Raw genomic sequence first — 14,077 nt, 5'->3', positions numbered from 1 at the left:
AGAAGTGACTACATATAAAATCTCTGGTGGTAGTCAGTCCATTGGCACTATGCAGGATCCTGACCCCAAGCACTAAATTTACATCCTAATTCTTTTGTACATAAAGATTGCGTTATTGAGCCTTCTTGGATAGCATTTTGAAAAAATTAATTACTAGCCATGCCTTGAACTGTAGCCAAAATAAAAAACCAAAATAAATGGTATTTATTTATTTATGTATTCAAAATAAATAAATAGAAACATTGATAACTAGAAGAATTAATAGTGAAATTAAATCATATCAAGTCTCTAACATAACCAGGATTTTCATGAAAAATTTAAAAAGACAACAACAAACTACTAAGAGTGATGTATTGAGCGTCTCTTTTCTAAGACCCTTGTTAGTGGAAAATATTAAATGAAAAAAAATTTTGTGAGTATTTTAGGGTAAAAATAACCAGTATTTGGTTATTTAATAACATTGTTTATTAAATAATTTGATTATATTTAGTTAAATAATTTAAATCAGTATTAAGTTTTATTTAGTAATGTTGAATAAAAAACAGCTATGCTTCTTTTCTAATTGTTGAAAATATTTTTGCTTGCTTCTTTTTTTTTTTTTTGTTTTTGTTTTGGGGTGCGTGTCCAGAAATTGAACTGTTTCCCACATGAAAGATGCATGAAAGACGAGCCATCTACTGCTGAACCACCCATATACCCTACTAGCTTCGTTTTTTCCCGTGTTATTTCAATATTCGTTTGTCCATTTCCATATGTAATTTTGTATGAGCTTGTTTTGTGGGGTGGGTCATATTTTGTATAATTATATTTCCAATTTTGTTTTCATTGTCTGGCATGTGTAACATACTTCTTGTTAAATGCTGCTGTTCTGATATATTTTTCAGGGGGGAGAGAAAACCCAAAATTGATTTGTTTAGAACTTGTATTGCTGCTATTCCAAGGTTGATTCCTGATGGTATGAGCAGAACTGACCTCATTGAATTGTTAGCAAGGTAAATGAGAATTACTGTTTGCTATACTGATATTTGTTCTTCTATCCCTTTAAATTTCTAGTATTCTCCTATTGCTATCACTAAAAAATAGTATTAAAGATACTTTTAATCCTTTATTTGATTCACTTTCTTAACTCCCATTTTGTCTTTTAGTTCTTATTAAACATGTACTCTTTACTCATTTTGAAATTCTAAAACTTTTCTGAGTTCCTCTAACAAATCTTATTTTCCAGTTCTCTTACATATACTGTGATTTGTATCAAACGTTACTATACTGGTAGTTCTTAAATGAGATTTATATCTTAAATGAGATTTCTTTAACGTTTTATTCCTTCATGTGTGGGTATTAGGTTTGATGATGCCCTGTTACGAAGTTATTGTGTTTCTGCTTCCTCATTTCTTTAGCATCTAGGGCATGATATCCAAGGGTAGAAGTTTCCCTGGCAACATGGGACATGATTCCCAGGGATGAACTTGGCTCTGACACCATGGGATTGACAATGCTTCCTGACCAAAAGGGGGAAAAGAAATTTAACAAAAGCATGTATCAGCAGCAAAGAGAATTCAAATAGAGTTGAAAAGGCTACTCTTACACGAGATTCAGTTAGATATTGCTAATTACCACGGTTTGCCAACCCCCAACCAACACCATTCCTATTAACCCTAAAGAACACCTAGGACTCTGAGATTCTACAAAAGTTTTACACACTAAGAGTACTTTCCAGAAAGCTACAACCTCCAGATGATTCCTAGGCCAGATAAGTCCTGAAACCCAGAGGGGACAGCCTCTCCAAGAATATCAACTAGTGCCATTCCCCTAACCTGTATTGTCGACACCGCTTTTCAACATGAAGAAGTTAGAATGGACATAGCACAAATACCCCAAAGATTCAGAGAAGGATCAAAGGAGAAGGAGGAGTTATAACAGAGAAGATAGGATTTAACAAATCAGTATGACTGCTGAATCATAATATTGATAGTTCTTTTAGTCTCCGGTGTCTTGAGGAAGCTAGAACGAAAAACCTAAAATTGTGGAACTGTAACCCAAACGAAATTCTGAATTATGTTCTATAAAGTTGTTACGGTGTACTTTGAAATTTATTGCTTTTTTGTGTGTATATAAAACAATAAAAAATGTTTTTTAAAAAATGGGGTTGAGTATATAGGAACTCTGTATTTTCTATTTGATCTTTCAGTGAGCCTACATCTCTTAATTTTAAATCACCCACAAAGTGATAGAAACTTAAAAATAATAAATAAATAAATAGTCCTCTTTGACCGCAAAGCAGAAACTCATAGTATTACATATTGGTAACTTAACTACTGCAACCATCTTTTTTTATTTTAACATTTGTTCCCCCTATTATTTATTTTTATTCCATATGTTCTACTCGTTTGTTGACAAGGTAGATAAAAGGAGCATCAGACACAAGGTTTTCACAATCACACAGTCACATTATGAAAGCTATATCATTATTCAATCTTCCTCAAGAAAAATGGCTACATTTTCAGGCAGTTCCCTCCAGCCTCTCCATTACATCTTGAATAACAAGATGATATCTACTTAATGCATAAGAATAGCCTCCAGGATAACCTCTCAACTCTGTTTGGAATCTCTGAGCCATTGACACTTTGTCTCATTTCACTCTTCCCCCTTTTGGTCAAGAAGGTTTTCTCAATCCCTTGAAGGTGAGTGTGGTAGTTAGATTCAGTTGTCAACTTGGCCAGGTAAAAGCACCTAGTTCTGTTGCTGTGGACATGAGCCTATGGTAGGTGAATCTCATCTGTTGCTAATTACATCCGCAGTCGGCTAGGAGGCGTGTCTGCTGCAATGAGTGACGTTTAACTTAATTGGCTTGTGCTTAAATGAGAGAACGCAATGTAGCACAGTCTAGCAGCTTGGCATTCCTCATCTCAGCACTTGCAGTTCAGCCCGGGCCCTTGGAGATGGAGAAAGAAATCACCCCGGGGAAAGTTGTTGGAACCCAGGGGCCTGGAGAGAAGACCAGCAGAGACCATCCTGTGCCTTCCACGTAAGAAAGAACCTCAGTGGAAAGTTAACTGCCTTTCCTCTGAAGAACCAACAAAATAAATCCCCTTTTATTAAAAGCCAATCCGTCTCTGGTGTGTTGCATTCCGGCAGCTAGCAAACTAGAACAGTGAGTTTCAGCTCATTCTAGGGTTTTTCTCAATTCCTTGATGCTGAGTCTAGATCATTCTAGGATTTCTGTCCCACGTCGGCAGGAAGGTCCACACCCCTGGGAGTCATGTCCCATGTAGACAGGCGAAGAGTGGTGAGATTGCTTGTTGTGTTGGCTGAAGAGAGAGGCCACATCTGAGCAATGAAAGAGGCTCTCTTGGGGGTGACTCTTCGGCCTAAATTTTAAGTAGACTTGACCTATCATTTGTGGGGTTAAGTTTCATATGAACAAACCCCAAGACTGCGGGCTCAGCCTATAGCTTTGGTTGTCCACACTGCTTGTGAGAATATCAAGAATTCAACTTGGGAAAGTTGAATTTCTCCCCGTTCTCACCATTCCCCGAAGGGGGCTTTGCAAATACTTTTCCGCTTACTGATCGAATCACTCTGGGATTCATTGGGGCATCACTCTGGGCAAACCAACAAAATCTCATGTCCTACCTGAGATTCCAAGTACTTATGGTGTTCAATCAAGCTATCTACATAAGTTATATTAGGAAATGCACTAGTCAAAATATAAATTTTGTACCAAATAAACATTTTTTGCTTTAGTCTCACACATAAGGTGACATTTTAAAATATTAATTACCATCTATTTTCAGCACCCTGCAGTAATGATATTCCGTTGTTCTTCCTCATGCAAAAACATTTTTAAAATTTGTACATTTAGTCTCTATTATTATAATACACTCTAGGCATTCCTAGATTATACCATCTCAATCTTTAAGATCTATCTTTCTGATTTCATTTATGCCTCCAGCCCTCCTTCCTCTATCATTCTCACATGCAGCTTCATTTAACATACTTGTATTACAGTTAGGTAGTATTGTGCTGTGCATTTCTGAGTTTTTGTATTCAGTCCTGTTGCACAGTCTGTATCGCTTCAGCCCCAATTACCCAATATCTTACCCTATTTCTATCTCCTGATGGTCTCTGTTACCAATGAAATAGTCCAAGTTTATTCACTAATGTCAGTTCATATCAGTGAGACCATACAGTATTTGTCCTTTTGCTTTTGGCTAGTCTCACTCAGCATAATGTCCTCAAGGTCCATTCATGTTGTTACATACTTCATAATTTATTCTGTCTTAAAAGGTGCATAATATTCCATCATATGTATATACCACAGTTTGTTTAGCCACTCGTCTGTTGATGGACATTTTGGCTGTTTCCATCTCTTTGCAATTGTAAATAATGCTGCTATAAACATTGGTGTGCAAATGTCCGTTTCTGTCTTTGCCCTTATGTCCTTTGAGTAGATACCTAGCAATGGTATTGCCAGGTCATATGGCAATTCTATATTCAGCTTTTTGAGGAAACACCAAACTGCCTTCCACAGAGGTTATACCATTTGACATTCCCACCAACAGTGAATAAGTGTACCTCTTTCTCCACATCCTCTCCAGCACTTGTCATTTTCTGTTTTGTTGATAATGGCCATTCTGGTGGGTGTGAGATGATATCTCATTGTGGTTTTGATTTGCATTTCTCTGATGGGCAGGGAAGTTAAGCATCTCTTCATGTGCCTTTTGGCCATTTGTATTTCCTCTTCTGAGAGGTTTCTGTTCAAGTCTTTTGCCCATTTTGTAATTGGATTGACTGTCTTTTTGTTGTTGAGTTAAACAATCTTTTTATAAATTCTGGATACTAGACCTTTATCTGATATGTTGTTTCCAAATATTGTCCTCCATTGTGTAGGCTGTTTTTTTACTTTCTTGATGAATTTCTTTGATGCACAAAAGTGTTTAATTTTGAGTAGTTCCCATTTATTTATTTATTTCTTCAGTGCTCTTGCTTTCGGTGTAAGGTCTTTAAAACCGCCCCCAATTATAAGATTTAAGATATTTCCCTACATTTTCCTCTAACTGTTTTATGGTCTTAGACCTAATGTTTAGATCTTTGATCCATTTTGAGTTAACTTTTGTATAGGATGTGAAATATGGGTCCTCTTTTATTCTTTTGCATATGGATAGCCAGTTCTCTTGGCACCATTTATTGAAGAGACTGTTCTGTCCCAGGTGAGTTGGCTTGACTGCCTTATCAAAGATCAAATGTCCATAGATGAGAGGGTCTATATCTGAACACTCTATTCTATTCCACTGGTCAATATATCTATCTTTATGCCAGTTCCATGCTGTTTTGACCACTGTAGCTTCATAATATGCCTTAAAGTCAGGCAGCGTGAGACCTCCAGCTTCGTTTTTTTTCCTCAGGATACTTTTAGCAATTCAGGGCACCCTGCCCTTCCAGATAAATTTGCTTATTGGTTTTTGCAACTATCTTTTATCATTTTCTTCTTTGTCATTTTCTTCATGGTCTGTTTAAAATCCTATAACAAAAATTATCTTCATGTCTCATCTTGTTTTGTTGTCTTTAAAAGGTAATTTTATTGAATTGGTATTGTACAGAAATTAACAGCCATATTGGTCTAGAAACTTTAAACTTAATGTTTTTCCGTTTGTACAAGGGTAACGCACTGTATTAAATATGTAAGGTCTTATCTACATGGGTTTGATTACAGAAAGTAATAAAGTATTCTCTAAATAATGACAAAATTTTTTAAAAGATAATTTTACATGCCTCATTTCCAACTTATTTAGAAGTAAACTCTCTTTAGGGCTTTCTGTATTGGGTCAACAGTATTTCTTTTTTCATCTTTTCTAGACATAGTCCATTATGATTTTACTATCCTATATTTACTCTGACTCTCACTTTCAAGAATTATTTCTATTAAATTGATTCCATTTTGACTTGTTATATTTCCTTCTTTTTCATCAGTCATTTTGTATTTAACTGTAACTACACCAGCATAAAAGAAGTGATTCAGATAAGTCTTTTCCTTTCCAGAGATAGTAGAGGACTAAATAAATCTAAATATTGCTAAGATACTGCTATGATTGGATATAAATTTTTATTGATTATAATTTACCAACATAATGGCTTTTTTTTTTTTGCATGGGCAGGCACCAGGAACCAAACCCTATATGACATTTTAAGAATTGAAAAACTTTTAAGTGAAGTTCAGATATACATCATCTATATCATTTTCTAAAGTACAGTATTTGAATTATGATCATACTTGTTATACTGAAGTATGCTAAAAATACCAACTAAATGCTAATAGATTCATTTGTGAATTTAAACAAATGAGTACACGCTAGCAAAAAGATGAATATAGCATTAAGTGAACCTTTGTTCCTATTTTCATGCCTCTTATGAAATAAATGAGAGGACATATGTTTAAGTTTTTAGTTTTAGGTTTTAGATGATAAAAGTGCTTGCGGACTTTGAGGGTTGCTAATGGAATTTTGTTTTCGGTAGGCTCACAATTCATATGGATGAAGAACTGCGTGCTCTGGCTTTCAATACTCTGCAGGCCCTAATGCTTGATTTTCCAGATTGGCGGGAGGATGTTCTTTCAGGATTTGTTTACTTTATTGTTCGTGAAGTGACTGATGTACATCCCACACTTCTTGATAATGCTGTAAAGATGTTGGTACAATTAATAAATCAGTGGAAACAAGCAGCCCAAATACATAACAAAAACCAGGATTCACAGGTACCAAATTCTTTTGTATTGGCCCTTTGTATGTAGTCAGTAGTAAATGACCCATGAAAATATTATATGCATTTACTTTCTGAAATTAAAGTTTTATTAGTTTATTCATTATTAATATGTTCATAGTTTCTTAAACTGAACTGTTCTATGTTCATATATTAAATATTTAGCATTTGTGTGTCTCATCTTTTAACCCTCTAACTTTGGTAACAGTTTTTAATGAACACAGAAAGTAGAGGCAATTCTTGCTTACCAATTAGGCTCGTTTCCAATATATTTAAAACTGATACTGATATAATTTGGTAGTCTTCCATTTGAATTATTTGATGGTTTTATCCATGGCCTTGATAGTCGTTTTATACATGCAGTGTGTATGCTTCTTAACGATAATTGGTGCTTAAGTTGTTAGTTTATGGTAATGTTATATGTAAATCCTAGAACCTTGCAATTTTAGAGCTGAATCATCTAAGCCAGTACAGCTTTTTAACCTCTTATGTGCATTCGAATCACCAGGGGCCTGAGAGTCTCTATTTCTAATGAAACTCCCAGGTGACACCAGGCTTACTGCTCTACTCTTGAGTATAAAGCACCCAATTCAGCTCCTGCATTTTTCACATGGAAACATTAGACCACACTTGACTAAATGCCAGTTAGCAGAAGTTATGTATAGGATTCATATTGACTACTAGTTAAGTGTTTTTTTTCACTGTGTACACAATTCCATTTTTTATAAATTGAATACTATTTAAATTGCTCAAGCTGACGCAGATCTGTAGCCATAATTTCTATAATTTGTTACTGTTTATTAAATTGTTTTATTAGGATATCTATTCATATTTTTAAATTTCCAACTTCTGTTTCTTTTTCAAGCATGGTGTAGCTAATGGAGCTTCTCATCCCCCTCCTCTGGAAAGGAGCCTGTATTCCAGTGTATTCCATGTGGTTGAAGGGTTTGCACTTGTCATTCTCTGCAGCAGTCGACCTGCCACTAGGAGGTTAGCTGTCAGTGTCCTTAGAGAAATACGGGCTTTATTTGCACTTTTGGAAGTACCTAAGGTAAGATTTAGGTATTTCACTTACTTATCTAGTAAAAGTACTTAAAAACTATCTTTGTTTCCATCCATATCCCATTTCCCTTACCTCCCATGTAGCAATAATTCACTTTGTAACAAAGTCTTTTTGACTCAATCTAAAAACTAACCTGCCTGTCCTCAATGCCATTTGTAACAAATAGTTCTAAAATGAATTTCCAGTATAAACTTAAGGTTTGGCTACTTTTCTTAAATATTGATAAATTTTTTTAGATATATAACGTCTTTTTTATAGGGTGATGATGAATTAGCCATAGATGTGATGGACAGGCTAAGCCCATCCATTCTTGAGAGCTTCATACATCTCACTGGGGCCGATCAGGTAACTATAATGATCTTATTAATTTAGGCAATGGTTAGTAGTATTCCCTAAAGAATTAAAAATATTTTATCTTTGTGAAATTCTAATCTAAAAAGTTTCTCTTAAATCTCATGTTGCTGTTGATTGTTATTTGCTATTTATTATGGTATATAATATTTTTGACATAGAGATACTATTAGAATGCTGTGGAAAAAATGTCTGAAGAAATTTGAGGCAAAAATATTGCACTCTGCTCCTTCAATAAATGTTTTTTGTTTGCTTTACCATTTAAGCTTAAGTGCATTGGATTAAATGTGTAGTACTTTTTGCCAAAGATATGTAATTTGACTCATTAAAATATAGAGAAACACTTTATAATAAACAAACACATTCCTAACAAAGCTCATGCACACTTTCTCATGTGGGCATAAAATTAAAAAACAAAAAAAAGAGCAAAAGTGGACTATATTATCAAGTTTCCTTCTTTGGAACCACAAGCTTTATGTAAGAATAACTATCAAAAGTTACTACTTGAAATATTTTTCTTCCTGTTTTGAAATACATGGACAAGAGTTTTATGTGTTTTCTGTATAACACTTGGCTCTTGTAACCCATGAAATACATATAACCAAGGGAATTAATAAAGACCTCTATAAGCCAAAGAGATTATTAAAAATCTGTACGATTTAAAGAATTGTGTTTTAGATTATTAACTATAAAATATACCAGCAAAGAGAGTGATGGGTGACTCACATATAGTGCCTAAAACAGTACTTAGCTTCTAGGGGGTACTCTGTAAATATTTGTAGATAATGATACATTTAAATAACGATTCTCTGAATTGAACCTCTGTTCAGTTTAAGATTTTATTAGTTTTATTTTGTTTGTTTAATGTTTCATAATTTGGTCTGAAGGTAAATCTTTATCTCTTCAATATAAGAGCTCAGAATATTATTTAGCAAATATTTGAGAAAATGTACCTCTGAAGAGCAGCCAGTTTTTCCAGTCTGTTCTACCCATGCATAAACAGCACATATCTGCATAGAAATTACTTTGGTTCATTTTTGCTCAAGTTCTTTTGCAGCTTCAGTATGCCCCTGACAGTTTGGTGTATAGGTCCTTTGGAGACTAATGAAAGCTATTAAATCCCTGTCCAGAAATGTGTGCATATGCTGTGCAAGAAAACCTTATGTGCAATTTCAAGGATTCACTACTCCCTTAAACCCACCTTAGACCTCATATCACCCCTGTCTGAGAACATCTGGACAGTCTAACTTAGACAGGTATAGTTCTAGAAACTACCAACAGGCCACTTAGAGCTTGAATTAATTAGTATGACAAAGCTTTAAGTTTTTGAAATGCATGATAATCAATTATTTTCTTTTCTACAGACTACTTTGCTGTATTGTCCTAGCTCAATAGATTTACAAACCTTAGCAGAATGGAGCTCTTCTCCTATTAGTCACCAGTTTGATGTGATTAGTCCATCACACATATGGATATTTGCACATGTGACACAAGGCCAAGACCCATGGATTATAAGTCTCTCCAGTTTTTTAAAGCAAGAGAACCTTCCAAAACACTGCTCTACAGCTGTGAGCTATGCTTGGATGTTTGCGTACACGAGGCTGCAATTGTTGTCCCCACAGGTTGATATAAAGTAAGTTATTTTCCTAGCGTAAATTAAAAATGTATAAACTGTAAGCGCTCGTAATGTGTTTAAAAATTTGTACAAATTGGAAAATCCCATAAATAATATGCCATGATGAATTGATGTATTAAGGAAGAAGAAAGTTGTAAAGGTTCTATTCTCAAAGCTCCTTTGCCCTTTCTGTCTAATTCAGTATTACCAAGTTGTAATTGTTAGTTTTCTTGTTAACACCATGCTGGTATGCAGTAGTGTCCAGTGAATCTGTATTAAATAAAAGAGTTAATAAGGAAAGGATCTAAGATGAGAATGGATGTGATACTTGTCCAAACAAGTTTGTAGATAGAGATCCTTCTAAGCTGTAGGTAATTTCTTATGCTTTTAAGTATATGAGAATTTCTGAAACTAAGTTTAGTTTCCTCATTTCACCTTATCCAGTATGCTGTTGATCAGATTACACGAACATGTCCTCATCATATAATTTGCCCAAATAAATCCAGCACCCAAATAAACCTGGCACCGTAGGCTTGCATTAAAGACACTCTGAAACTGGCTCCAGTCTTTCTTTTCCTTCTTACTTTCTGCCTCTGCCATCCATGTAGTTTGTGTTGGAACCAAAATGAACCTCTCAAGGATAAGAAAATGTGGTCTACAGTTTTGGTTTTCTGGCTCTCTGTACATAGGAAACTAGCATGCCTTTTGTTTTCTCTATCCCTCTTATCCATACCTGACATACATGTTATTTTTAAAGCTTTTCCTTACACCTCCAACCCAGCATAATCGTCCTTCTCTTGTATTTAAATACATACATAGATAGATGGATATACACACACATACACATATATATATACAACTGTATTTGAATATATCTATATTTGTTATTTCTATATACTATCGATCTGTTTTGTCTGTCCATCGATCCTTCTATAGTACTGCTGTATCTTCAGTTCCCAGAACATTTTTTAATGTTAAATATTAAATAATAGATATTTATGATGCATGGTGTGTATACAAAATTTATCTCAGTATATAATAGCCGTATTAAAGGCAGGGATTGTATATTAGTATTTTTTGTTTTACTCTCAGTCCTTAATTCTAACAGAATTTTGGTGCTTGTCAAGATTTATGGAATTGTTCTAAAATATTTGATTGGTGTAATCTTTCAAGACAGATTACAAGCTTGGCCGAAGTCTTTAAAGTGTACATATTCTTTTGATACTCTAATTCCATTTTTTAGGAATAATTAAGCATATATTATAATTAAGCATATATTCAAATGTGTTGTGTTGTTTCTGATAAGGAAAGTTTCTATAAGCTAAAATCTAAGAGTGAAAATTTGGCTATATAAAATATAACAACCCATATAATGACATAGCATAGTAATCAAAAATGGTGTCATGAAAGTAATATATATATAAGAGATGTTTAAAGTGTATGTTAAGTATGAAAAGTGGTACAAAACAAATAATATTATTCAGTTTTTATCCATTAAAGGTGCTCTTTCATGCTTTTATTGTGCATATATACGAATAGGAGATGCATAGAAGAATAATACAGTGTTTATTTTGGTCTGGGATTAAAGGTGGTTTTCATTTTTCTTTTTTTTACATCCTAAACATGTATAATAAATTACAGTACGTAGCCTGATAAAATATTAACTTTTGTCACAATTATTGATTGGTAAAATTATCCTATAATGTGTTTTAATTTTCAGTCTACTGTACTTATTTGTATCTTATATCATTCCACCAACATTTAGTACTAGTGATAAAAAATTGCAAACCATGTCCCCTAAATTGATAGAAATTTATTATCAGTTTTATATCTTCCTGTTTTTCTTCTTTCTTTTCCCTCAGTAGCCCCATTAATGCTAAGAAAGTGAACACTACCACAAGCAGTGATTCATACATCGGCCTGTGGAGAAACTATCTGATCCTTTGCTGCAGTGCAGCATCATCAACATCGTCTTCAACGTCTACAGGTTCTGTGCGGTGTTCTCCTCCTGAGACGCTGGCGTCTACGCCCGATAGTGGCTATAGCATTGATTCCAAAGTAAGTTTTCCATATCTGTCATTGAATCTGAAAGGCACCATAAAGGTAATGTTTTAATTCTTTTCCAGGACAATAAAGTAAATAGGTTGAAAAGTGTAATAAGTACACTAATAACAAAAAATAGTTCAAGAAATCCCATTACTGTTTTTTTTTATTCTTAGTTTGAATCAGTTACACACACACGTGTTCTAAGTTTCTTTTTTGGCAGAAAGGACCATGCTCATTCAGTTCATCATAGTGAATATTTTAAAAGCAATTCTTGTTCTTGTTTTTTCCAGTCTTATTTCTTACAGTTCTTGTACTTGTCAAAAAGGAAGCCTTAAAACTTTCTTTCAAAGTATCTGTCTAGAATTTTCTAAATCACGTAGTGATGCAAATGATATTTGATAAAAATAGTTATGTAATTTTTATGATATGACAAAATATTATGGGATGGTTCAAGGAAATTTGGGAAATTTAAGACCTCTGACACCGGTGATGTTTTATTTTCCCCCCAAAAAGTCTTTAATTGTTCAAAATAGCACAAAACAACATTGCATGATATTGATATCAAGTCGAGATTCCTCTACAGTAGGTGAATAGGTGTACTGTTCTCAGAAACAAGAGAAATCAAAGGGGTTCAAGAGAGGAATGGGAATAAAACAATGGCACCAGGCAAGTGGATTCCAGATGACTAAACAGTGACACTTTCCACTTCATCTTTCAGATTATTGGTATCCCATCCCCTTCATCCTTGTTTAAGCACATAGTTCCGATGATGCGCTCTGAGAGCATGGAAATCACAGAATCACTTGTTCTAGGTCTTGGCAGGACCAACCCAGGAGCTTTTAGGCAAGTATCTTTTCAAGTTTTCTCTATGCATTATTTTTATGTAAATGTGGCTACCTAGAGAGAATGTAGTGGAGACAAGCAGAGTGCTGATTATCAAGAAAGTTGCACACCACTTAATTAGCTATGTAACTTTTAACATGTTGTTTAATTTATCTTAACTCATTTTGATTCAGCAAATAGATTTCCCCTACTTTCATCACCAATTGATTGTGAAAATCAAATATATACTGTGTATAGTTTCTAAAAATGGCAAAATTCTACATATAGCGTTAATATTTTTCTACCCCATTTATTTATATAGTGATTCTATTAATGTCTAATCTTGTTCTGGTGATTAAAACACCAGGTAATGTCTTACCTCTTTTCCTCTTCTTGTTCAAGAGGATATTTTTAATAAAAATATTTATGAACATATTTTATATCATTTTTAATGTTTTATATTAATGAAGCAGGGTCTTTGTTTTTGCTGAGGTTCTGTTTTGTTGTTTCCTGCTGATCCCTAGATTTAATTCTTTGGGGAATGTTCTGAACTGATTTGAGGACATATTTGATGTTTTGTCTCCAAGGTGACATGTACAACAAGAGAATAGATTAACAAACTGTAGTATATCTGGAGGTGTGTGGCATATCTTTCATTATAAATGAAGTTTGGGTAGAATATTTTATGACAGATAAATAGGCTGTTCTGTTCATTGAAAAATTGGGATAAATAATGATCTCAATTTCTTAAAAAATAATCAAATTCTCTATAAGTAGAAACCATTCTTAAGCAACTACTTTAAATATCAGTAGTGGTTTTCTGTAAATGATGAAATTGTAGATGAATTTTATTTTCTTGTGCTTTTTTATAGTTTCCAAATTTTCTACAATGAGCAATTTTCAATTTGAAATCAGAATATAAGCAAAGAGAAAATCATTTTCATAAAATTCATACCTTTCACCCATTAATTCAGTTTGTAAGAATTAATCCTAAGGATATAATAAAAAATGAAGGTAAAACTTAACATACAGAGTTATTCACCAAGGCATTATTTATAGTGACAGAAAATAAGATATAAGGATTTAACAATGAATGAAAATGGTTAGGAAAATTATGGTATCCCATCCTATGAGAGAATACTGTGGATTAATCAACAGCATGTGAGAGTGTTAAAAAAATATTATTTTTATAGTGGTTCCATTATTTTTAATATGGTTATTATTTTAATATAAGCTATAAATAATATAGCTTATTTTAATATGATACCGGGGTTTCAACTATTTAAAATCAGTTGAAAACTGATTGAGCAAAGATACTGATAATTCTTATGTTTATGAAATAGAATAAGTGGGCCATTTTATTTTTTAGCTTGTTTCCATGTATTCTAAAGCATGTACGTATTACTTTATAACCAGAACAAATA

The 14,077-nt window shown here is 33.6% G+C and overlaps 1 protein-coding gene across 8 annotated transcripts in view; it reads left to right on the top strand.

The window, feature by feature from the left end:
- Positions 1 to 14,077, top strand: part of FRYL (FRY like transcription coactivator) — a 328,237-nt gene that overhangs the window by 202,896 nt on the left and 111,264 nt on the right. For all 8 annotated transcript variants that reach the window (XM_077136813.1, XM_077136812.1, XM_077136810.1 and 5 more), the window contains 7 exons: positions 885 to 992; positions 6,514 to 6,751; positions 7,622 to 7,807; positions 8,078 to 8,164; positions 9,535 to 9,803; positions 11,648 to 11,843; positions 12,550 to 12,674. In XM_077136813.1, the coding sequence (XP_076992928.1) occupies positions 885 to 992; positions 6,514 to 6,751; positions 7,622 to 7,807; positions 8,078 to 8,164; positions 9,535 to 9,803; positions 11,648 to 11,843; positions 12,550 to 12,674 (1,209 nt within the window). The remainder of the gene's footprint in view (positions 1 to 884; positions 993 to 6,513; positions 6,752 to 7,621; positions 7,808 to 8,077; positions 8,165 to 9,534; positions 9,804 to 11,647; positions 11,844 to 12,549; positions 12,675 to 14,077) is intronic.

The sequence above is a fragment of the Tamandua tetradactyla genome, chromosome 19 (genome assembly GCF_023851605.1).
Source record: "Tamandua tetradactyla isolate mTamTet1 chromosome 19, mTamTet1.pri, whole genome shotgun sequence".
NCBI lineage: Eukaryota > Metazoa > Chordata > Mammalia > Pilosa > Myrmecophagidae > Tamandua > Tamandua tetradactyla.
Note: the sequence above shows the minus strand (reverse complement) of the source record. Positions and strands in the feature narration are given on the sequence as shown.